Consider the following 23765-nt stretch of genomic DNA (forward strand, 5'->3'; position numbering starts at 1 on the left):
TGATCAAACCCACGCCTTAACTGAAAATTGTGTTGAAATATCACACGTTGGGTAATGTCATGGTCACCATAACAAGTTTATGGTTAACAACGCTCCAAAACCTTCTTGTACAAAATGTCAGACAGCACATGAATCACCACCATCCACCAAAATCGAAAATTAATGTATTTCCTATTTTGAGGAGTGGCCGTACAGGGATTCAGCTGCGGTCAGCTCGTTCAAACTACACCTACTGGGACATAATTCACCACCATCATTCAAGTGGCAGCTCATCTCCAGGTAGCTCCAAAGAGCCCTGGAGACAGTGCCAGCCAGAAAGGGAGAGTGGACCACACCTCCCGGGAGAGAGTGGTCAGCGAGGGAGAAGGTGGACCTGAGACCCTTGGTGCGTACCTTTTCCAGCCTCTCCCCGTTCTCTCAATCAACGTCCACAGGCTTACCAACCCCTGTGTCTGCCTGTGTGTTATCCTTGTCACATAGGGTAGTCCTGTCTATAAACACCCTCGGCCCTCAACCCAAAGCTCCTCATATTGGGCCTCTATGTGCTTCCTACTGAGTTCACAATACAAAATGTACCCCTGATAGAATGAGAGCATACTCTACTCTACTGACACCTGTTCAGACCAGCTGGGAGGGGGAGTTCTTAAACTTTTAGCAGGAAAAGGATGTGTGATGAAACTGCTTATTCTCAAATTCCATTTAAAACCAAGTCTGATTGGTTAAGAGACAAGACCGCAAACACGCCAAGGAGACACTGCTGAGTCAGTTGGACAAACTCTGGATATATAAGTCTGGTAACTTCCCTTTCCAGCTCTCTAAAGGAGTTCTACAATTCAGATTTTCATCAACATAATTTCTCTCCATTTGCGAGAAGACATGCCTTTCTGAGTTAAGCTAGGCACAAGGTGAGTTAACAAGGTTGATGCTGTAATTAATTCAGAAAATGTTATGTAAAAGAAGGAAATCTTTCCTTCATAGTTATTATGCCATCTAACAACATCCCAAAACTCTTTATTGTTTTACAGAAAACCCGTTTTGGTATGTTGTTAGATGGCATAATAACTATAAAGGAAATATTTCCTTCTTTTGGAATGAAAATTACAGACAAAATGTCTGTCTTTTTTATTTTACAATTAAAAACCATCAGCTTTCACCCCTGCATACTGTTTACTGCTATAAACCGTAATGAAATATCCCTTTCGGTTTTTAGAATTCTGTTTTTAGACTAAACTTGCATCAGATGCTTTTAAAGATGTGAGTCATTGGTTTTGTCTGTTTAAATGGAACTAGACCAGACATTCAAAGCATATTTTATGAATCGTGAAAGTATTTGAAAGGATGTAAAATCATATTTAGACCCTTGTTGCTTTTCTAATTAATTTAGAAGTTGAAAAACAATGTAATCATATAAGACCCATGTGTGGTATCCAAAAAAACTAACTTTGACCCTGTTCTACATCCTCTCCATCCAGACACACTCTGCAGCCATGGGGGATTGGTCCTACCTCTCCTCTCTGCTTGACAAGGTCCAGAGTCACTCGACGCCCATCGGCAAGATCTGGATGACCGTCCTCTTCATCTTCCGGATCCTGGTTCTGGGTGTTGCAGCAGACAGTGTCTGGGGTGATGAACACTCTGACTTTTACTGCAACCAGAACGAACCTGGCTGCCTGAATGCCTGCTATGACTGGAAGTTCCCCATCTCACACATCCGCTTCTGGGTCCTCCAGATCCTGTTTGTCTCCACACCGACCCTGCTCTACTTGGGTCATGCAATCCACGTGATCCACCAGGAGAAGAAGATAAAGGAACAAATCCAAAACCAGAACCCGAAGGTCTTCCCGGGGATGAAGAAGCTCAAGTACACAGACGACAACGGGAAAACCAAGATCCGAGGTGTTCTCCTGCGCAGCTACTTTGCCCAGCTGTTCTTCAAGATTGGCCTGGAGGTGGCCTTCATTGTGGGCCAGTACTACCTCTACGGCTTCATCATGATCCCCTACTTCAAGTGTTCTATAGACCCCTGTCCAGGTGGTGTGGTGGAGTGCTACATGTCCCGGCCCACAGAGAAGACCATCTTCATCATCTTCATGCTGGTGGTGGCCTGCTTGTCCTTGCTACTGAACTTCATCGAGGTCTTCTACCTGATTTGCACCACAAGGAATCGAACAAAGAAGGCCTTGAAGGAAGCGTACCTGATGAACTCTGCAGGGACCCCAGCCAGCCTCTACAGTCCCATCTGCCCCAACACGGAGAGTTATCCTCTGCAGACCCCTGGAGCCAGCTGTCCTGAAGAACAGAAAGAGAAAGATACCTGAGACAGGCATCCCAAAAAGATTTTGCTGGTGATTGTGTGTTATGTTGTCCAGGTTATATACTTTTGTTGCTATGGTTCCCATCTGTTCAAATGTGAAAGATGAGTGGAGAAAATGTGTATTTGTTTTGATTTCTTCTGGCTGATTGCTTACAAATTCCTTTCTGGATGTTGCCAATTTCACTAGATCGTTTTATTGACATAAGTTCAACAACAAATGCGTCTTTGTTTTTCTTCTTGAAGGAAAATAAAAGAGTTCCGGTTTGTTTTAAAGTCTGGTTCCCCGGAAGTCCCCTAGGTAGCGCTATACACTAAGTAATGTTGAACACGTCAGCGGCCGATTTCAGGTAGATTTGACGGCCTCTATTTATCCATGTCTCTTGAGAGACGGCGCATGTCTCATTGATAAGGTAAACCAACTTAATTTTAAATATCTTAATCACGACTCAATACGTAGTAGCCTAATTCACATAGACCTGCCTACATGGAATAACTCACACAAGGCCAATTAAAATTCACTTTGGACAACATGTCCTGATAAAAAAAGTATCTTTCTATTAAATAATTTAAGATATAATTAGTTTATTTGTCTAAATCGATATTATCATTCTTTTTTTTCTTTTTTTTCCTCAATCTCAAACTGATAGACTATTCCACACACATGGGTGATAGCAAAGTCCCTTAGGGCTCTCTTCCTGCTTCTCAGTAACTTTCCAGGTATGATTTTCTGTTTTCTAACGTGGAATACTAACTTTGTGAGTTTAGCTGTTTGGTCTTTTGTCCTTTTTTTCTTTTTTTTTTGCAGTTTGAGGTAAACATTTTATGCACTCTGTTTCCAAACACAGCATGACTGTATAACAAGTTATGTTTAAAAACAAGTACAAAATTCTTAATTCAATTATCCCGTATCCGCAGTAAACATTCATGACGTATTTTATCTTATTTGTAACTCTAAAAAGTTCGAAGGTCTCCTAAATTCTTCTTGATTTTGCGCATTTTTTACTTTCCCTTACATTTAGTTTACATGAGCGTTTTCTTTTCCTATACGTATATTTTCTCTATCCCTTCCCTTAAGTTGAAAAAGTCTGTTAGTAGCCAGGATACATAGCCTGAGGCATTTTACTGTACTCTTACTCCAGCACACAATGAATAGTAGCTAATAAGCTCGCTCCAAAAAGCAAAGGCGCACAAGCAATGCGTCTGTTCATTATGGACATGGATTTATTATTCTTTTGCATATTTAACAGACATTTCTATAATCATATCTTTATCTCACCTGGACTTTGTGTTCCAATAAGATTGAATTCTGACAGGAGACCTATTAAAGGTTTCTGCGTCTGGACAGGGGTGAGGGCTTTTAAATAATCCTAAATAAAGAAATACAGTTCAGTCAAGACAATCACATATTAGATTTGAGAATTTATTGTTACATGACATGGACATGTAGATTTGACTTTGGCGGAGTGGATGATCTAAGGGAAGCACTCCTCGATGCAACACATAGCCTACATACATGACATATGAGGCAGGGAGCAAGAGAGATATAATCCCCCTGATGGATAGAACATACAGACAGCATGGGGAAGAAGGGGATGGTGGAGGGCGGCAGCAGCCCTGATCATGCAACAAATGGGCTGAGTGTGTGCGTGTGTGTGTGTGTTTGTGCGTATCCGCGTGGCCTTTTAATGCCGTCTTATCGGACGTGGCCCAATGGGCTTGTGCTGGCTAACACAGGTGTGGTAACGCGCTAATCTGAAATGTATTGTCTGGGACAACCATTGTTGTGTGAGCAGAATCTGTGAGGGCCATTGTATTACTACTGTCTAGATACATTTAATGGGGCCACCGACTCACTCAAGTAGAACTGGCAAGATTTTATGTCACTTGCCTTCATCTTCAGAATGCTCTCATAAATTTTTAAGAATGTTCTAAGTGGCGGAACATGCATTGTGTTAAGAAAGCTGGCAGGCAACAGCAGGTGTTGTGTGTTGTATTTCCATGGACAGTATTCCTGTCCTGAAGGGTTATCATTAATCATGTCTTGTGACCAGTCCTAATGACCTTGTGAACTCCATTTGTCTCTACCAGTATACTTGTTGAACGTCTTCACTGACCCATTGTCATGTTCTTTGGTCATTCCTTAAACTGCTCTGTTGCCAGTTATCTGGACACAGATCATCCAGGAGGCTGGAGGCCTCGTCAGCTTAGCCAGTCTAGGACCAGGCTTTACAGAGTGGAGAAGACTCTCATGAGCACTGTGTGCAGAAGGTAGTGTGTCTGAAACTAGACTGTGCGTGTGTTTGCATCCAGACTGTGTATGTGTGTGGGTCCAGGCTGTGTGTGTGTGGGTCCAGGCTGGGTGTGTGTGGGTCCAGGCTGTGTGTGTGTGGGTCCAAGCTGTGTGTGTTTTTGTGTGTGCGTTTTAAGCCCAGGCCGCGTGAGTGTGTAAAGCCAGGCTGTCTATATCAGAGATAGACGTGTATCCGGTCCTGCCAGTGTTGTCACCCCTCCAAGCTCACAGACTGCAGACATGATTGTATCTTATCTCTGATGATCAAGGTGAGGATTGGGTGAGGATAAAGGTCATTGTTTGGGAGCAATACAGCATAACCACAGAGCACTCACTTGCCTCCTCTTCTCAAAGCCATTCCCCCAGCCAGTGAACCCACCCCCTCAAAAGTATGGAGCATACATAGGTGTCTGTGTGTTTAGCAGGCGTTCAGTGTTTCTTTTGATGACACGTTCATACTGAAGACAAACTAACCTTCCTTCTCAAACTAACCTTCCTTCTCTACCTTTCTCTCTCTCTGTGTAGCTAAGGCTTGGTGAGGATGTGTGACTGGAGTGCTCTGGAGAGGCTGGGGAGGGATTATATTTGTCTCTACGCCGACGCTCCTCTACCTAGCGGACCTACCTATGTGTTCTACCTGATAAGGAAGGAGCAGAAGCTGAACAGGAAGGAGGAAGTGCTGAAGGTGCTTTCTCCTGAAGGGATTCCCCTGAAAAAGATTGAGATGAATCTGAAGCACTGAAACACTGTTGCCAAAACATGCTTAGAATGCTGTTTTCGGCTTAACACCAAAACACTTGAACAAACACAAAACTTGAATGCAAACTCAGCAAACTGGTCTAATAACAGATGTCATGACATTCTGTCTCACGCAACTCTGTTTTCACAGTCTAGTCTTAGATCAATATGTTTTACTAACCCGTAAAATAGAACGTGCTCTCATTTGCCTATAGTCTAAGATAAAAAAGAAAATTTCCTAGTCATCGAATAAATACATTTTATTTACTTCACTTTTGCTCAGTGTAGACTTGACTTTTCTATAATACTGTTGGTTCCATTGAGTCCGAAAAATCACGGTAAATCAAGCACACCCCAAGTGCTTCATTGAAATACATTACACAGTCTAAAATCCTTCTTGCCTCCCCTTTAAAATCACATATTCAATTATTTCAAATATTGTGCCACTGATAGTACATTCATAGATTTGTATTTTATGTGTTACTAACTTAAACACTTCATGTGTCTGCCTCTGTGTTATCCTTGTCACATAGGGTAGTCCTGTCTATAAACACCCTCTGCCCTCAACCCAAAGCTCTTCATATTGGGCCTCCATGTGCTTCCTACTGAGTTCACAATACAAAATGTACTCCTGACAGAATGACAACCTACTGTACTGACACCTGTTCAGACCAGCTGGGAGGGGGAATTATCAAAGTCAAAGTTAACTTTATTGTCAATCAAACCATGCAACAAGTAATTACACAGACGATCGAAATTGCGTTTCCCCATACTCCAAATGTGCAAGTAATAAAACATTTTAACATTTGACATACTAGTCCAAACATTCATCAACAGGTTAAAAGACAACATATACGATAAGAACAACAGATAGGTGTTCAAAGTACTGAATAGTAGCATGGATACTATATGTTATTTTGCATATGAAGTGCATAGTGCAGACATTGAACTTACAGAGTTAAAAAAAAGAAATAATTTAGCAGTCAGTAGGTCCTTAGTGGGTGTATGTGGTGCAGGAGCACTTGTTCATGTGATTGGTCCTTAGTGGGTGTATGTGGTGCAGGAGCACCTGTTCATGAGATTTTCTTGAGTGTGTTGAGTAATCTGATGGCCTGTGGGGAAAATATGCTGCTGAGTCTGGTAGTCTTGCACCGTATGCTGCTGTAGCGCTTGCCAGATGGTAGGAGGGTGAACAGTTTGTGTGCTGGGTGGGGGGGGGGGGGGGGGGGGGGGGGGGGGTCTATGGTGATGGCTCTCTTGCGGCAGCGGGGCAGGTCCATGTCCTGAATGGATGGTTGAACTGGTCTGGTGATCTTCTCTGCTGTCCTCACCACTCTCTGCAGGGCCTTCTGGTCAGCAGCAGAGCAACTGCCGTACCAGACCGAGAGGCTGCTGGTTAGGATGCTCTCAATGGCACCCCTGTAAAAGGTGGTGAGGGCAGAAGGTGGGAGGTCAGCTCTCCTCATCCGGCGAAGGAAGTGGAGGCGTTGCTGTGCCCTCTTGACCAGAGAGGTGGTGTTGGTGGACCATGTAAGATCATCTGTGATATGCACCCCCAGGAACTTGGTGCTTTTCATAGACTCCACAGCACTGCCATTTATAGTAAGTGGAGTGTGTGTCCTGAAGTCCACAGTTATTTATTTTGTTTTATTGACGTTCAGTTGTAGGTTGTTGTTGTCACACCAGTTAATAAGTTGATGCACCTCCTCTCTGTAGGCTGAGTCGTCAGCGCCGCTGATGAGGCCCACCACTGTTGTGTCATCTGCCAACTTGATGATATGGTTCGAAGTGTTTTTGGCACAGCAGTCATGGGTCATCAGCGTGAACAGCAGAGGGCTCAGCACCTAGCCCTGGGGGACCCCAGTGTTCATGATGATGGTCTCTGAAGAGTTTTGACGGTGAGGAAGTCCAGTAACCAGTTGCATAGTGGGGTGCTGATGCCTATTGAGCCAAGTTTATTTACCAGGTGTTGGGGGATGACTGTATTGAAGGCGGAGCTGAAGTCAATGAATAGCATCCGCATGTAACTGTCTTTGTTTTCCAGATGAGCCAGGCATAGGTGGAGTGCTGTTGCTATGGCATCATCAGTGGAGCGTTTGGGACGATATACAAACTGGAATGGGTCGTGTAGTGTGGAGACTGGATGTTATATGGGCCTTGACCAAGCTTTCAAAGTACTTCATCATGATGGGGGTGAATGCTATGGGCCGGTAGTCGTTCAGTGTTGATGCTGGGGATTTCTTTGGCAGCGGTATGATGGTGGTGGCTTTGAAACATGTTGGTATGATGGCTTGCCTGAGAGAGGTGTTGTAGATATCCGTGAGGACGTCTTTCAGTTGGTCAGCACAATCTCTGAGCACACGCCCAGGTATGTTGTCAGGTCCTGCAGCTTTCCTGGGGTTCACCGTCAGTAGGGTCCTCCGCACGTCAGCTGGGTCCAGGTGAAGTGTTTCATCGTCCGGGCCGGGAGGGGCTTTTGTTGGTGAGGTGTTGTTATTATCCTCCAATCTGCTGAAGTAGGTGTTAAGTGTGTTGAGGAAATCTGTGTTGTCCTCAGTGGGGGTGTTGGTCTGTAGTCAGTGACTGACAGGATGCCTTGCCACAAGCGCCTGGGGTCCTTTGAGTCTGTGAAACATGCTTGGATTTTCTGTCCATGGGAACGCTTGGCTGCTCTCACGCCCAGGTTCAAGTTGGCCCTGGCAGATCTGAGGGTGTCTTTGTCCCCAGACTTGAAAGCAGCATTTCGAACTCTCAGGAGTCTCATGTACATCACTGGTGAACCAAGGTTTTTCGTTGGCTTTCGTGGTGATGTTTTTGATGACGGTCACATCTTCCATGCACTTGGATATGTAGCCCGTCACATACTCAGCATAATCCGTCAAGTTAACATGCTGGTTGGACGACATGCACGCCTAGGATACACTATTAAACTTTTACCAGGGAGAGGATGTTTGATAAAACTGGTTATTCCAAATTCCATTTGAATCCAAGTCTAAGAGACAAGTCCGCAAACACGCCAAGGAGACACTGCTGAGTCAAACTCTGGATATATAAGTCTGGTAACTTCCCTTTCCAGCTCTCTAAAGCAGTTCTACAATTCAGATCACATTTTCATCAACATCATTCCTCTTCATTCGCGAGAAGACATGCCTTTCTGAGTTAAGCTAGCCACAAGGTGAGTTAACAAGGTGGATGCTGTAATTAATTCAGAAAATGTTATGTAAAGAAGGAAATCTTTCCTTCATAGTTATTATGCCATAACATCCCAAAACTTGTTTTCTGCAAAACAAAAAAGACAAGACATTTTGTCTTTATTGTTTTACAATTAAAAACTATCAGCTTTCACCCCTGCATACTGTTTACTGCTATACACTGTAATTAAATATCCCTTCCTGTTTTTAGAATTCTGTTTTTAGACTAAACTTGCATCAGATGGTTTTAAAGATTATTTTATTATGTGAGTCACTGGTTTCGTCTGTTTGAATTGAACTAAATCAGACATTCAAAGCAGATTTTATAAATCTTGAAAGTAACAACTGAAACTGAAACTCCCTCCCTCCCTCCCTCCCTCCCTCCCTCCCTCCCTCCCTCCCTCCCTCCCTCCCTCCCTCCCTCCCTCCCTCCCTCCCTCCCTCCCTCCCTCCCTCCCTCCCTCCCTCCCTCCCTCCCTCCCTCCCAGTGTGATTAGCAGGCTTTTATTCATTGTTTCTTTATACTGAAGACAAACTAACCTTCCTTCTCCCTCTCTACCTGTTTCTCTCTGTGTGTAGCTAAGGCTCGGTGAGGATGGGTGACTGGAATGCTCTAGGGAGTCTGCTGCACAAGGTCCAGGCCTACTCCACTGCAGGAGGCAAGGTCTGGCTCTCCGTGCTCTTCATCTTCAGGATCCTGGTCCTGGGCACGGCCGTGGAGTCTGCCTGGGGCGATGAGCAGTCCGCCTTCAAGTGCAACACCCAGCAGCCCGGTTGTGAGAACGTCTGCTACGACAAGTCCTTCCCTATCTCGCATGTGCGCTTCTGGGTACTGCAGATTATCTTTGTGTCTACACCGACGCTTTTCTACCTAGCGTATGTGTTCTACCTGATAAGGATGCAGAAGAATCTCGAGAGGAAGCAGGAAGTGCTGACGGCGGTGCTGACGGCGGTGCAGAACGACGGCGGCGACAAGGACATCCACCTGAAGAAGCTTAAGATGAAGAAGCTTAAGATGAAGAAGCTTAAGATGAAGAAGCTTAAGATGAAGAAGGAGAAGCACGGCCTGGAGGATCACGGCAAGATCAAGATGAAGGGCACCCTGCTGAGAACCTACATCGTCAGCATCTTCTCCAAGTCTATATTCGAGATGGGCTTCCTGGTCATCCAGTGGTACATCTACGGTTTCAGCCTGGCAGCTGTCTACACCTGTGAAAGGGCGCCCTGCCCGCATCGCGTCGACTGCTTCCTGTCCCGACCCACGGAGAAAACGGTCTTCATCATCTTCATGCTGGTGGTGTCCCTAGTCTCACTGCTCCTCAACATCATCGAGCTGTTTTATGTTGTCAAGAAGATCAAGGACCGGATCAAGGGTAAGCATCCCGCCACCATCTACACTCTCAGCCCCTCCTCCAAGGATCTGCCTGACACCAAGTAGACTGTGGCAACCAAGGGGCGTAGCCAGGTGCGAACAGCACAGCACTACTTAAAAGCTTGGTTGGTTGGATGAAATAGTAGGCGTTTATTTAAATAAACGACCAAACAAAACACAAAAATAAATTAGATTATTCCTTGGTTGAGGGAACGGTCTGGACTGGTCTGGCAGCTGGTCTATCTGGACCCCCCACTCCTCACTGAAAAAACACAAAGTAGGTGTTGGTTAAATTACAGCCATACATACTATGTGTTAGATTCCAGCTCCTACACACTTCTAGCGATCCCCCCTGCGGCAGGGCTGGCCCGCCTTTTATGGTGTGGCCATCCTCCATTCCACTCATGAGCTGCACCTGTGCAGTTCTTTGTTTTTGTGGGGGCGGCACCCGGACATACCTGCCCCTGATCACCTGACCCTGGGCTTGCCGGTGCTGCTGCCCAAGGTACTGATCAGAGTGTGTGTGGTGTCTACTGGGATGCTGAACAAAAACAGTTATTTGGCTACAGTTTTTGCGGTGGCAGCCCGGAGTGGAAGGGCTTCCGGGTACCGGGTGGCATAGTCAATGATCACCAGGATGTATCTGTGGCCTCGGCTAGTCTTGGGGAGGGGTCCTACAATGTCCATGGCAAGCCATTCAAACGGCTCTTCGATAATGGGCAGAGGGATGAGAGGGTGTCTGACAGAGGGCTGTGGGGCGACCCTTTGGCATTCTGGCCAGTCTGCACAATAATCTGCAACCGCTCGTTTAAGGCCGGGCCGATAAACCGGGCCTCTATCCTCTCCCGAGTTTTGTCTATCCCCAGGTGAGCCCCCAGGAGGTGCGAGTGAGCCAGGTACAGGACCGTACTTGTATATGGTCGAGGGACTAACAGCTGTTCAACTATCAGAGCTCCCTTCTTAGACATTCTGTACAGTAACGTGTTCTTTGTAACAAAGAAGGGGTAAGACAGGGGACTCACCGGCTCGAGGACTTGACCGTTGTGGGTGAGCACCCGTGCCCATGGATGTCTCAGGGCGTCGTCCTCTCATTGGGCTGTAGCAAACCGGTCCTCTCGACTCCCCCTTCCCTCAGCGGCCAGGGGGAACTCTGACAACTCTGTGGGGTGAGAGCTGTCCACATCCACGCCTCTGGGTGGGTGGGAGCCCTCCGTGGCCGTGTTGGTGTCAGGGGTTTGGCGGCCCCTCCGGTCGGGGTCTCCTGCGGTTGCGGGGGAGGGGGGTTGGCGTCTTCCCCCACCCTGGAGGTCCTCGGCGGATGACACGGAGGGAGAAGGGGCCGCACATGCAGCTCTGGGTTTCCCGCATCGGGCTGGTCTGGGCAGGGAGGTCCCCCTGGGTTGCAGCCCCCAGAACCTCTCGAAGATGGGACAATCCCGCCCGACGAGCAGTGGGACAGGGAGTTTGGGCACCAGCCCTGCCCGCACTGTGAAGGCCCCCCGCGAGGTGCAAACCTCGATCTAGCGTGTGGGGTATTGCTTGACGTCCCCGTGGACTCGGATCAGCGTAACCACACTGCCTGAGTCGATAAGGGCGGAGGTGTCCTGGTTTCCCACCCGGACTGGCACGTTCGGAGAGGCAGGGGTCTTGTGAGCCCAACACGTGGTCATGAGGCCCCTCCCTTTCCCGGCGCTGGCGGAGGGCATGGGTATATCGCCAGCGGGGCATTGTCGGGCGAGATGCCCCAACTGACAAGCAAGGGGCATAGTCAGGAGCGAACAGCACAGCACTACTCAAAAGCACGGTTGGTTGGATGAAATTGCAGGCGTTTATTTAAATAAACACAAAAATAAATTAGATTCTTCTTCGGTCAAGGGAACGGTCTGGACTGGTCTGGCGGCTGGTCTATCTGGATCCCCCCACTCCTCACTGAAAAAACACACAGTAGGTGTTGGTTAGATTACAGACGTATATACTATGTGTTAGATTCCAGCTCCTACTCACTTCTAGCGATCCCCCCTGCGGAAGAGCTGGCCTGCCTTTAATGGTGTGGCCATCCTCCATTCCACTCATGAGCTGCACCTGCTCGTTGTCTCCTGTGGGGGTGGCACCCGGACATACCTTCCCCTGATCACCTGACCCCGGGCTTGCCGGTGTCGCTGCCCAAGGTGCTGATCGGAGTGCCTGTGGTGTCTACTGGGACGCTGTTCATGGTGCTGCGCCCCTGGGTTGCCACAACGCCTACTACAATGGCTGCTCCTCCCGCCAATATCTACCCCCCCCCAGTGGCACTCTCAGCCCCCCCCCCCAAGGATCTGCCTGACACCAAGTACGCCTACTACAATGGCTGTTCCTCCCCCACAGCATCCCTTTCCCCCATGTCTCCCCCAGGGTACAAGTTGGCCACGGGCGAGAGAACCAACTCCTTGGCCACGGGCGACAGAACCAACTACAACGAGCAGGCCAATGAGCAGAACCGGGACAACTACAACACAGAACAGAACCGGCTGGGCCAGAACGGCAGCACCATCTCCAACTCCCAGGATTTCGACTTTCCCGATGACACCCAGGAGCATAATACACTGAACGCGGACCACGAGCTGCAGCCATTGGCCCGCATGAGCAGCCGGCACCACCCGGACGATCTATGCATCTAGCCCCTCCCCCTCTGCTCCTACATTCTCTAGGCAACTTCCTCTGACCTCAGTGGAAAAAAGGGGCAAGTGGCCGAGCCGGAGAACCAGGAAGTTAGAGTGTCAAGGTGGACGTGTTATATATATATATATTTTTTTTTTACAAACGCGTTCCGAAGGGGGCTGTATATGATACATTCTTATGACCACACACAATGACAACATTCCTTTATAAAAGTGTTTTACTTTGCAAGATGTGTCCTTTCTCTCATTGTCTTGGAAAGTAGTTTAGTCAGAAAGCCCTCATGACACCCACATTTTATCTGAGAAAGTATCTTGTTTGACAGAAAGGCTTTATTTGTTTACCTTTTTTTGTATGTTTTTTGTTTTCTTTCTTGGGGGTGGGTAAGAGTGGGGTGGGGGTGGTAGAGGGTGAGGGCAGTAGAATGATTATTTGTGTTTTAACTTTGTTTTTGAGTTTTATTTTCCAACTCAATGTAAAGTTGCTGCTTGAGAGGTAGATGTTTAGTACAATTTCTCTAAACTACTTGCTCATGTAATGTAAAACTTACTCAACATAATAATGGGTCAAAATTATAGTTATACAGTAATAATTAGTTGGATATTAATGTGAGAAGAAACTGTTGTGACTGGTGTGTTGTGATTTATAGATCTCAGATCTCAGTTTTGACCCGTATCATCACCATTCAATTCACATATTTAATATACAGCAGAGCAAATCAAGAAACATATGTGACTGATACTATGATATTTCCCTGTTTAGAGGGTGGTCAGCCACTGACCTTATCCATCACAGATAACAGTCTGAAGAGCAAGGCCAGCCAGACCGACTGCACCACTGTGGAGTGGTGTTGAACCTTGTCCAGAAGAGAACCCAGGAACGACCACTCCCCCATGATGACATGGATGCTGCTAAACACAGGACCGACACTGTGATTTACATGGTTATCAACAATGTGATTTACAAGGTCTCTAGTAATGTGATTTACAAGGCGATTTACAATGGTATTTACATGGGGATTATCAGTGTGATTTATATGGTGATTAACATGATGATTTACATGATGATTCTTGCATTTAGATGATTACCATGGTAATATAGGGATAAATTCGATAGGTAATTTGATAAATTGACAGAAAGACCGCCATATTACTTATTCCTATAGAAATTCTGCAATACGACATGATTATTTAAAATACAAAAACATTAAAGTTGCATACTAAAACAGGGTCTCTTCAGCTTTGAAAAATGAATGATAACACTGAGTAAAATAAACCACAAAACTGACAACCAACTTAGTCTTATTACAAGTGTAGTTAGCATTTTCAAAAAGCAATCACATTTGTCAAGAGAAAGATACCTGAGACTCATGCATCCCAAAAAGGTTTTGCTGGTGATTGAGTGTTATGTTGTCCAGGTTATACTTTTGTTTCTATGGTTCCCATCTGTTCAAATGTGACTGAAATATGAGCAGAGAAAATGTGTATTTGTTTTGATTTCTTCTGTCTGATTGCTTACAAATTACTCTCTGGATGTTGCCAATTTCACTAGATCGTTTTCTTGACATAAGTTCAAAGAAGAATGATTCTTAGTTTTTCTTCTTGAAGGAAAATAAAACATGAGTGCCGATTTGTTTTAAAGTCTGGTTCCCCGGAAGTCCCCTAGGTGGCTCTATACACTAAGTGATGTTGAACACGTCAGCGGCCGATTTCAAGTAGATTTGAAGGCCTCTGTTTATCCATGTCTCTTGAGAGACGGCGCATGTCTCATTGATAAGGTAAACCAACTTAATTTAAAATATCTTAATTACTACTCAATAGTAGCCTAATTCACATAGACCCGCCTACACGGAATAACTCACACAAGGCCAATTAAAATTAACTTTGGACAAAATGTCCTGATAAAAAAAAGCATCTTTCGATTAAGTAATTTAAGACATATTTTGTTTATTCGTCTAAATCGATATTATCATTAAATTAGCTTTTTCCCCTCGATCTTAAACTGATAGCCTACTCCACATACATCGATGATTGCAAAGGCCGTCATGATTGGGCCTGATAACCCATACAAAATACAGAGGAAGATTGGCGCACATATCTGTCGTCAATAAGCACACCATTTAGTGATCATATAGGCTATTCAATCTAATGTCGTGTGGCATCAACTTTTTTCATCTTAACAGAACATCTGACGGAAAAGGTATACAGGGAAAGAACGCAAGGAGGTCTCTTGACGTAGGAATCAGGTGACTCAACTCTTCACTCATCCTTTTCTATTTTTTCCCCTCCGCCCTCAGCCCGTTAGCGGACGGTTATAAGCAAGGAAAGTTTGAGAAGTTTGTCTCAGTATCTCCGTGGTCCCAAACTTGGATTTCAAGAAAGCAGTGTGATTCACGAAGTTACGGAGAAAGTCCCTTAGGACTCTCTTCCTGCTTCTCAATAACTTTCCAGGTAAGATTTTCTGTTTTCTAACCTGGAATACTAACTTTGTGAGTTTTTCTTTTTTGTCCTTTTCTTTTTTCTTTTTTTTGTTGCAGTTTGAGGTAACGCTCAGAAACATTGTATGCACTTCCAAACACAGCATGACTGTATAACAAGTTATATACATGTTTAAAAACAAGTTAACAATTATTAATCCAGTTATCCCGTATCCGCAGTAGACATTCATGATGTATTTTATTTCATTGGTAACTCTCCCAAACTCTCCCAAATTCTTCTTGATTTTGCGCATTTTTTACTTACCCTTACATTTAGGCTACATGAGCGTTTTCTTTTCCTATACGTTTATTTTCTCTATCCCCTCCCTTAAGTTGAAACAGTCTGTTAGTAGCCAGGTTACATAGCCTGAGGCATTTTACTGTACTCTTACTCCAGCATGCGATGAATAGTAATAAGATCGCTACAAAAAGCAAAGGCGCAAGAGTCTGTTCTGCATATTTAACTGACATTTCTCTAATAATAACTTTATCTCACCTGGACCTTGTATTCCAATAAGATTGAATTCTGACAGGAGACCTTTAAAAGTTCCCTGCGTCTGGACAGGAGTGAGGGCTTTTAAATCGTCCTGAATAAAGAAATACAGCGGGTGCATTTCATTTTTTTTGCAGATGTTCTTATTATAGTTTTTAAGTTGTTTCATGAATAAAAACACTGACATTGTTTTTTAAAATCACAATTCAAAGAAAGAAAAAAAAAAATCAAAGCTTTCAAACATTAGGCTAGGCTTACTTATGAACCTCACTGGATGTCTTCATGTCAGTACTTATAGGTTTGAGATTATTTAAGATTAACATCAAAGACTAGAACTTAAATGAGTTCTCAAAGAAAAAAATATAAATCTGAAATGTATTGTCTGGGGCAACCATTGTTGTGTGAGCAGAATCTGTGAGGGCCATTGTATTACTACTGTCTAGATACATTTCATGGGGCCACCGACTCACTCAAGTAGAAACTGGCGGGATTTTATGTCACTTGCGCTCATCTTCAGAATGCTCTCATCAATTTTTAAGAATGTTCTAAGTGGCGGAACATGCATTGTGTTAAGAAAGCTGGCAGGCAACAGCAGGTGTTGTGTGTTGTATTTCCATGGACAGTATTCCTGTCCTGAAGGGTTATCATTAATCATGTCTTGTGACCAGTCCTAATGACCTTGTGAACTCCATTTGTCTCTACCAATATACTTGTTGAACGTCTTCACTGACCCATTGTCATGTTCTTTGGTCATTCCTTAAACTGCTCTGTTGCCAGTTATCTGGACACAGATCATCCAGGAGGCTGGAGGCCTTGTCAGCTTAGCCAGTCTAGGACCAGGCTTTACAGAGTGGAGAAGACTCTCATGAGCACTGTGTGCAGAAGGTAGTGTGTGTGAAACTAGACTGTGCATGTGTTTGCATCCAGACTGTATGTGTGTGAGTCCAGGCTGTGTGGTTTGTGCGTGGGTCCAAGCTGTGTGTGTGTGTGTGTGTGTGTGTGTGTGTGTGTGTGTGTGTGTGTGTGTGCATTTTAAGCCCAGGCCGTGCGAGTGTGTAAGGCCAGGCTGTCTATATCAGAGTTAGACGTTTAGCCAGTGTTGTCACCCCTCCAAGCTCACAGACTGCAGACATGATTATATCTTATCTCTGATGATCAAGGTGCGGATTGGGTGAGGGTAAAGGTCATTGTTTGGGAGCAATACAACATGACCACAGAGCACTCACTTGCCTCCTCTTCTCAAAGCCATTACCCCTCCCTCCCTCCCTCCCTCCCTCCCTCCCTCCCTCCCTCCCTCCCTCCCTCCCTCCCTCCCTCCCTCCCTCCCTCCCTCCCTCCCTCCCTCCCTCCCTCCCTCCCTCCCTCCCTCCCTCCCTCCCTCCCTCCCTCCCTCCCTCCCTCCCTCCCTCCCTTCCTCCCTCCCTCCCTCCCTCCCTCCCTCCCCCCCAGACAGAGGCTGTGTCCAGACTCTTTATCTTTCTGCCCTCACTGAAATGTGTGCTTGTTCACACCACTTCACCTCATGCCTTTACAAGTGAAGAATTAGTGGGAGAACGGTGTTAAAAAATCTTCCTGGTTGTTACTTTGACTAACGAGCCCTTCCACTTTAGTCAGAAGAATAGAGAACATTTCCCTCAGTGCAGAAAGAGCTGTTAGACTGTACAGCAGGCATCCCTTCTTACTGGGAAGAGAGAGAGAGAGAGAGAGAGAGAGAGAGAGAGAGAGAGAGAGAGAGAGAGAGAGAGAGGTGAGAAGACACATCTGGGGTATTAATGGGAAATTACTGTTAAGCAACTATAAGCTTTAGGTTATGAATGGCTCACATGGTAGTTCGAAAATGAATTCAATCAGTAGTGAAAACAGATTTCTCTAGTGTCTGCTCTTGATTCTACTGACACTGGAATCCAAGACCTTGTCATTGTAGAAGCTAATACTCTGGCCATGCAGGACTACATACCAGGGGTACTGATATATGTGGATACTGCATCTTTAATTAAGATAGTAAATTGTGTACCAGATGGCAGACAAATTGCTTTCTGTATTAAAGAACGGTTACTGTGTCTAAGCAACACAGTTCCTAGGAATGAAGTGGTCTTTTCCCCAGAGCGTTTTCCCCCAACATGTGCACAGGCTCACTAAGGGGCATTTGATATCTTTAATTTTGTCCACATCCTTTATTTCGGCATTCTTTCATGTTTATTAGAGTTGTTAACAAACAATGGGTTGATGAGAACCAGGTTCTTGGGTGAACATTTTTATAGTTTGCTGATGAAAGAAAGTGAGCGTCAGTTTTACTTGTGAGTTTCTCCAACCGTTCTTCTATCCAACTCCTTTGTAATTAGCTCAGGATTATTTTCTTCATTTTTTGGGGTTGTACATTTATAACACTTAAATCTTTGTAACTTATGCACTACTAAGGTTCAATGGCTCAAGTCTCCTCTTCCATTTGCCCATAATTCACTCTGGCTATGCAGTAGATACATCACAGACACTGTATGCTACATCTCAGTCATGTTACAGACGAAGAACCATGTCTTCATAGTGTACCTGCCAGGAAGTTAACCCATATTAGGTACATTCTCCTCTATTAGACCTCCACAAGGAAAGCCCAGACCCAACCTGCCCCACCCCATCCATCCAGTCCATGTCTTAACTGGCCAGAATGAAATCAACACCTTGGGTAGAAGTCTAAGCATGTGTTTCATCTGCCGTCCACAGAGTGCCAAGCTTCCCGTTGCATTGAGGATGAATTAATGTAATAATTACTAAACCAAACCAATATTTTGTTGGAGGAACAATGTGTCTGACAGTGAAATTACGGAGCATACATAGGTGTCCGTGTGATTAGCGGGCTTTTATTCAGTGTTTCTTTATAATGAAGACAAACTAACCTTCCTTCTCCCTCTCTACCTTTCTCTCTCTGTGTGTAGCTAAGGCTCGGTGAGGATGGGTGACTGGAGTGCTCTGGGGAGGCTGCTGGACAAGGTCCAGGCCTACTCCACCGCAGGAGGCAAGGTCTGGCTCTCCGTCCTCTTCATCTTCAGGATCCTGGTCCTGGGCACGGCCGTGGAGTCTGCCTGGGGTGACGAGCAGTCCGCCTTCAAGTGCAACACCCAGCAGCCCGGTTGTGAGAACGTCTGCTACGACAAGTCCTTCCCTATCTCGCACGTGCGCTTCTGGGTACTGCAGATTATCTTTGTGTCCACGCCGACGCTCCTCTACCTAGCACATGTGTTCTACCTGATGAGGAAGGAGCAGAAGCTCAACAGGAAGGAGGAAGTGCTGAAGGCGGTGCAGAACGACGGCGGCGACGTGGACATCCCCCTGAAGAAGATTGAAATGAAGAAGCTGAAGCACGGCCTGGAGGAGCACGGCAAGGTCAAGATGAAGGGTGCCCTGCTCAGAACCTACATCGTCAGCATCTTCTTCAAGTCTATCTTCGAGGTGGGCTTCCTGGTCATCCAGTGGTACATATACGGTTTCAGCCTGGCAGCTGTCTACACCTGTGAAAGGGCACCCTGCCCGCATCGCGTCGACTGCTTCCTGTCCCGACCCACGGAGAAAACGGTCTTCATCATCTTCATGCTGGTGGTGTCCCTAGTCTCACTGGCCCTCAACGTCATTGAGCTGTTTTACGTCTTCTTCAAGAGGATCAAGGACCGGGTCAAGGGTAGGCAACCCGCCACCGTCTACCCCCCCAGTGGCACTCTCAGCCCCACCCCAAAGGATCTGCCTGACACCAAGTACGCCTACTACAATGGCTGTTCCTCTCCCACAGCACCCCTTTCCCCCATGTCTCCCCCAGGGTACAAGTTGGCCACGGGCGAGAGAACCAACTCCTGCCGCAACTACAACAAGCAGGCCAATGAGCAGAACTGGGCCAACTACAGCACGGAACAGAACCGGCTGGGCCAGAACGGCAGCACCATCTCCAACTCCCACGCCCAGGCTTTCGACTTTCCCGATGACACCCAGGAGCATAAGAAACTGAGCGTGGGCCACGAGCTGCAGCCGCTGGCCCTGCTGGACCCCCGCCCCTGCAGCCGGGCCAGCAGCCGCATGAGCAGCCGGCCCCGCCCGGACGATCTAGACGTCTAGCCCCTCCCCCTCTGCTCCTACATTCTCTGGGCAACTTCCTCTGACCTCAGAGGAAAGAAGGGGCAAGTGGCCGAGCCGGAGAACCAGGAGTTAGAGTGCCAAGGTGGGCGTGTTATTGTTTTTTTTGTTTTTTTTTTACAAACGCGTTCCGAAGGGGGCGGGGCCACAGCGATCACTGTTCTCGTTTTAGAAGAGACTCTTAGGTGATAAAAAGAGACATAAAAATACTTTAACACTGTTGGAGGTACTACACGATGTATTGATGACTTTGAAACTAGTGGAGCTAACCAGCGTTAACACACACAAATAGTGGTGGAGCTAAGGGACCTGAGTGTTCTGATACCTGGCCCACAGAATCATCTGTCTATGCCTGGTGGTGTTTTGGTTGAATGATCTTGTTTCTCTTTTCTTTTTTTTTCTTTTTTTTTTGCTGTATATGATACATTCTTATGGCCACACACAATGACAACATTCCTTTATAAAAGTGTTTTACTTTGCAAGATGCGTCCTCTCTCTCAATGTCTTGGAAAGTAGTTTAGTCAGAAAGACCTCATGACACCCACATTTTATCTGAGAGAGCCTGTCTCTGTTTAAATAGTCTCGTCGGATGGTTGTTAAGTGTCATGGAGACTATTATTTTTGGGTGAACGTAGACACGACTCCCACCACTAACAGAGGAGACTGACTGCTAGCCAAGGTCTGATCCAGAATCCACACAATGATTCTTTAAAGTTACTACACCCAACTTCATATTTATTGAATATTATCCAAATTTCAGCAGCACATTTCTTTCTATGTGAAGAAGAGGGGAACTTTTTATAAATGATCGTCGACTGTCATTTCCTGAAAAACTTTGAATTTATGTGGTGTCAGTTGTTTTTAGTATTTGTTGTCTCTGGGTTTTGTGGGGAAAAGGTGATGGGAGAGTCTGTGCAAGCGAGCTGCTGTAGGACCGGTTAACAACAAAGTGTTTTTATTGTTAATGTATGTGTTCTAGAGTATCTTGTTTGACAGAAAGGCTTTATTTGTTTTAATTTTCCTGTATGTTTTTTGTTTTCTTTCTTGGGGGTGGGTAAGAGTGGGGTGGGGGTGGTAGAGGACGAGGGTAGTAGAATGGTTATTTGTGTTTTAACTTTGTTTTGAGTGAATGATTTTATTTTCCAACTCAATGTAATCGTTGCTGCTTGAGAGGTAGATGTTTAGTACTGTAAAACAAGCTAACTGTGTCACAAAAAATGTGAGTTTTTAGAAGACTGCTTATAGACCTGGACTAATATTTAGTCAAATATATTAAAAAGGTTTACGCCTGCGTAGCTTCACTCAACTACCAAACACTTGTAGATGGAATTACAATTGGACAATTTTAATTTCTTATGGTTGTTGTTTTGTTTTTTTCTTCAAGTTTGCATCCTGGTATTTCGGTACTTAAACAGAGAGTTTCCTGGATTTTTCAGCTACAATGGTGTTTGCACTGAGCTCTTGACTAGGTTGTTATATGATGGAAAATGTGGCAAGTGTTTTCTGATATGCATGTTACTAATTTATTTTAAAACACCCCAGGCAGAAATCACCACAGCACATTCTTCATGCAGATAAACAGACAGACAGATACAGACACACAGACAGACAAACAGACACACAGACAGACACACAGACAGACACACAGACACACAGACACACAGACACACAGACAGACAGACAGACAGACAGACAGACAGTGATGTTCGACAACTGGGTTCAATGATATTGAAGGGCTACAACAGTGATGTCTCCCCAGTCAACACACCCAACAACACAAGTTAAACATGATCGGTGTACATTTGTTCTAGAGCATGGTCAGAAAATGCCATTCCATGGAGATCCACTGTTGTACAGTGTGAAAGTGCATGATAGCAAAAATAAATAAATAAAATGAAAAGTCATTAATCATATCTGTGAAAAGCTATTTTAACCAATAAAGATTTTTTTCTTTCTTATATTCCGTTGTATTGTTTCATTTCATTCATCCAATAACTGTCTTTGTTATTGGAAAACTCTGCCTCAGGATACACGGTCTAGTATGAAGTAGTGGTCATACTGTCAATTCACCTACCCCCCCTTCTCCCTGTTCTGTTCCCACCCATGTGTCCTGCTCATTCAGTAGGCACACAGTACAGTATGTCTGAAATATGTTGCTGCAAGCTGCATATTACATTGACTATAGCACTTCTGTCTACACTACCGGCTAAAAAGCTCAACATCAGACACATGCAGATGTACACTCTGCAGAAAGGTTATTGCATCATCTGTGGAGAGTATTTATAGTCTAATAAGGGCAATGGTTTGTGATCCTCAACACCAATTCCAACATAGCCAGAGAAAATATACCCAGCATAACACAGGAGAGTGAGATAAGAACTACATTGCACTGTATCTCAAGTCTGCAAATGCCTCGGAGATTTGGTCAAATTTCATAATATGAAAAGACTCAGGTCTTTTTCTCGTCTCCAAGTTTCCTATTTAACCTTTCCACAAAGCTAAACAGAACCACATGTTTGGACTGGGCCTGCGCACCACATGTGGCCCAGGCTGCCATGGAGAAGTAGCTCCGCTTTGATCCACAGCTAATTCATCTCGATTCTTAATTTAACAATGAGTTTTTATCAGGATTTTTATACAAGATGTCATTGTTAAGTACAAGGACCACCACAGAAACAGTTTGGGGAAAAGACCCACATTTGAAAAAGAACATTTGGTTTATTACATAAAGTATTCACATAACATCAGATATAATAAAAATGGAAAACAGAAGCCAAAGTGTGAATGATTACAGAGCTGCAGTGTATCTCATTAGGACAAACATGTCTGATATGTTTTCATTTTAGTCTCTGTTAGGGAAGGTAATGTCCTCATTATTAGTTCCAGATCTCTGTACGGTGCTAGATCTGTGAGGTATGAGTGTAACGGATGGGCCTCAGACTCCATGAAGGTTAAATCCACATTGTTTTTGACTTGTTTCAGTGTCATTGTTGCTTCAGCTAACCCACCAGCCCAGAGACAGTGTGTTACTGTGGTTTCTGAACATGCTACATGACTTATTTTTAGTGAGGCGAGGGCTGGTTGTGTGAGTGAGGACAGTTTACGGAGTTCTCTCTCTCCCCACAGACAGGGGGAAGAAGCAGTGCGTCTGAGTCCTGCTTCCTGCATCATACCACCACACTGACCACAGCGCTAGGGTGGTGCCGACTGGACAACCAGGATGACGGGGCTGACGCTGCTAAACACGAGGAGTCATACTGTCACAGCAGCACTACGAACAACTGCCGAGGAGAAGAAAGTGGAGGAGAGGAAGGCTCACGTGACATATTAAACGTCACAGTAAAAGCTTTTAAAAAGTCATTTATGACTTTTATTGTGGAAGAGGGGATTGGGAGAGAGGTGAAGCATGGAGGCCATTATGAAACATCGGTTGTTTCACGTGTAGCTGCAGGACGTGAACCCACAACCTCGAACAGCACAGACTGACCAGCCTGGCCTCTCAGGACCACCTACCACTCTGGAACACATGCAACTTAGTTAGCTTAGCCTTTTCTTCGTTCCTTTCTGCCTTCCTCTTCTCTCTTCTCTTATGTGTGTGTGCTCAGTCTGGTCTCCATAGTAAGGTTTTTTACAGGAGTCTCAGTTGTCCAGAGAAGAGGTCTAGCAGGCAGATGTGACCCTGTGCTGCCTGCGCTTAATAATACGATTCTTCCACTTATCTGAATGACAAGAGTCTCAGCATTCTCTGGAGTTACTAACTGGACTTCCAGTCTATCCAATGGTAAGGGGGTCTATGGTAAATCTGTGTGGGCTAACCCTAAACAGAATCCTGGGTTCATTAGACAGGTAGACACACAGCATGTAGACACCATAGGTTCTGTAGGTCTCTTTCTCTCTGTCTATTTTTATTTATCACCAGTTTTTATTTATCACCAGTTGTCTCCTCTCTCTCTCTCTCTCTCTCTCTCTCTCTCTCTCTCTCTCTCTCTCTCTCTCTCTCTCTCTCTCTCTCTCTCTCTCTGTCTCTCTCTCTCTCTCTTTTGCTCATTCCACACAGCACTTACAGTTACTACACAGCAATCAGTAGAGACTGGAACACATACAGACCGCAGACAGGAAA

At 45.2% G+C, this 23765-nt stretch overlaps 3 protein-coding genes across 3 annotated transcripts; all 3 read left to right on the forward strand.

Annotated features, from left to right (window-relative positions):
- Positions 1 to 882: 882 nt before the first annotated feature.
- On the forward strand, positions 883 to 3187 carry LOC136947733 (gap junction Cx32.2 protein-like). Its single transcript, XM_067241891.1, has 2 exons — positions 883 to 905; positions 1473 to 3187. Exon 2 carries the CDS (start codon positions 1488 to 1490, stop codon positions 2316 to 2318), a length of 831 nt encoding a protein of 276 aa, XP_067097992.1. The 5' UTR covers positions 883 to 905; positions 1473 to 1487; the 3' UTR covers positions 2319 to 3187.
- A 5197-nt stretch (positions 3188 to 8384) lies between these two features.
- Positions 8385 to 21605, forward strand: LOC136947915 (gap junction alpha-1 protein-like). Its single transcript, XM_067242152.1, has 4 exons — positions 8385 to 8517; positions 9113 to 9936; positions 12192 to 12666; positions 19731 to 21605. The coding sequence occupies exons 2-3, from the start codon at positions 9129 to 9131 to the stop codon at positions 12560 to 12562; spliced, it is 1179 nt and encodes a 392-aa protein (XP_067098253.1). The 5' UTR covers positions 8385 to 8517; positions 9113 to 9128; the 3' UTR covers positions 12563 to 12666; positions 19731 to 21605.
- Positions 14930 to 21605, forward strand: LOC136947916 (gap junction alpha-1 protein). The gene is made up of 2 exons (XM_067242153.1): positions 14930 to 15010; positions 18460 to 21605. Exon 2 carries the CDS (start codon positions 18476 to 18478, stop codon positions 19625 to 19627), a length of 1152 nt encoding a protein of 383 aa, XP_067098254.1. The 5' UTR covers positions 14930 to 15010; positions 18460 to 18475; the 3' UTR covers positions 19628 to 21605.
- Positions 21606 to 23765: the final 2160 nt, after the last annotated feature.

The sequence above is a fragment of the Osmerus mordax genome, chromosome 8 (genome assembly GCF_038355195.1).
Source record: "Osmerus mordax isolate fOsmMor3 chromosome 8, fOsmMor3.pri, whole genome shotgun sequence".
Taxonomy (NCBI): Eukaryota; Metazoa; Chordata; class Actinopteri; order Osmeriformes; family Osmeridae; genus Osmerus; species Osmerus mordax.

What these genes read in the sequence shown, in the direction of transcription:
- LOC136947733 (XM_067241891.1), top strand. Translation starts at nt 1,488, where the DNA reads ATGGGGGATTGGTCCTACCTCTCCTCTCTGCTTGACAAGGTCCAGAGT.
- LOC136947915 (XM_067242152.1), top strand. Translation starts at nt 9,129, where the DNA reads ATGGGTGACTGGAATGCTCTAGGGAGTCTGCTGCACAAGGTCCAGGCC. An exon ending in CGCCACCATCTACACTCTCA is followed by an intron (nt 9,937 to 12,191) that starts GCCCCTCCTCCA and finishes ACCCCCCCCCAG; the next exon opens with TGGCACTCTCAGCCCCCCCC.
- LOC136947916 (XM_067242153.1), top strand. Translation starts at nt 18,476, where the DNA reads ATGGGTGACTGGAGTGCTCTGGGGAGGCTGCTGGACAAGGTCCAGGCC.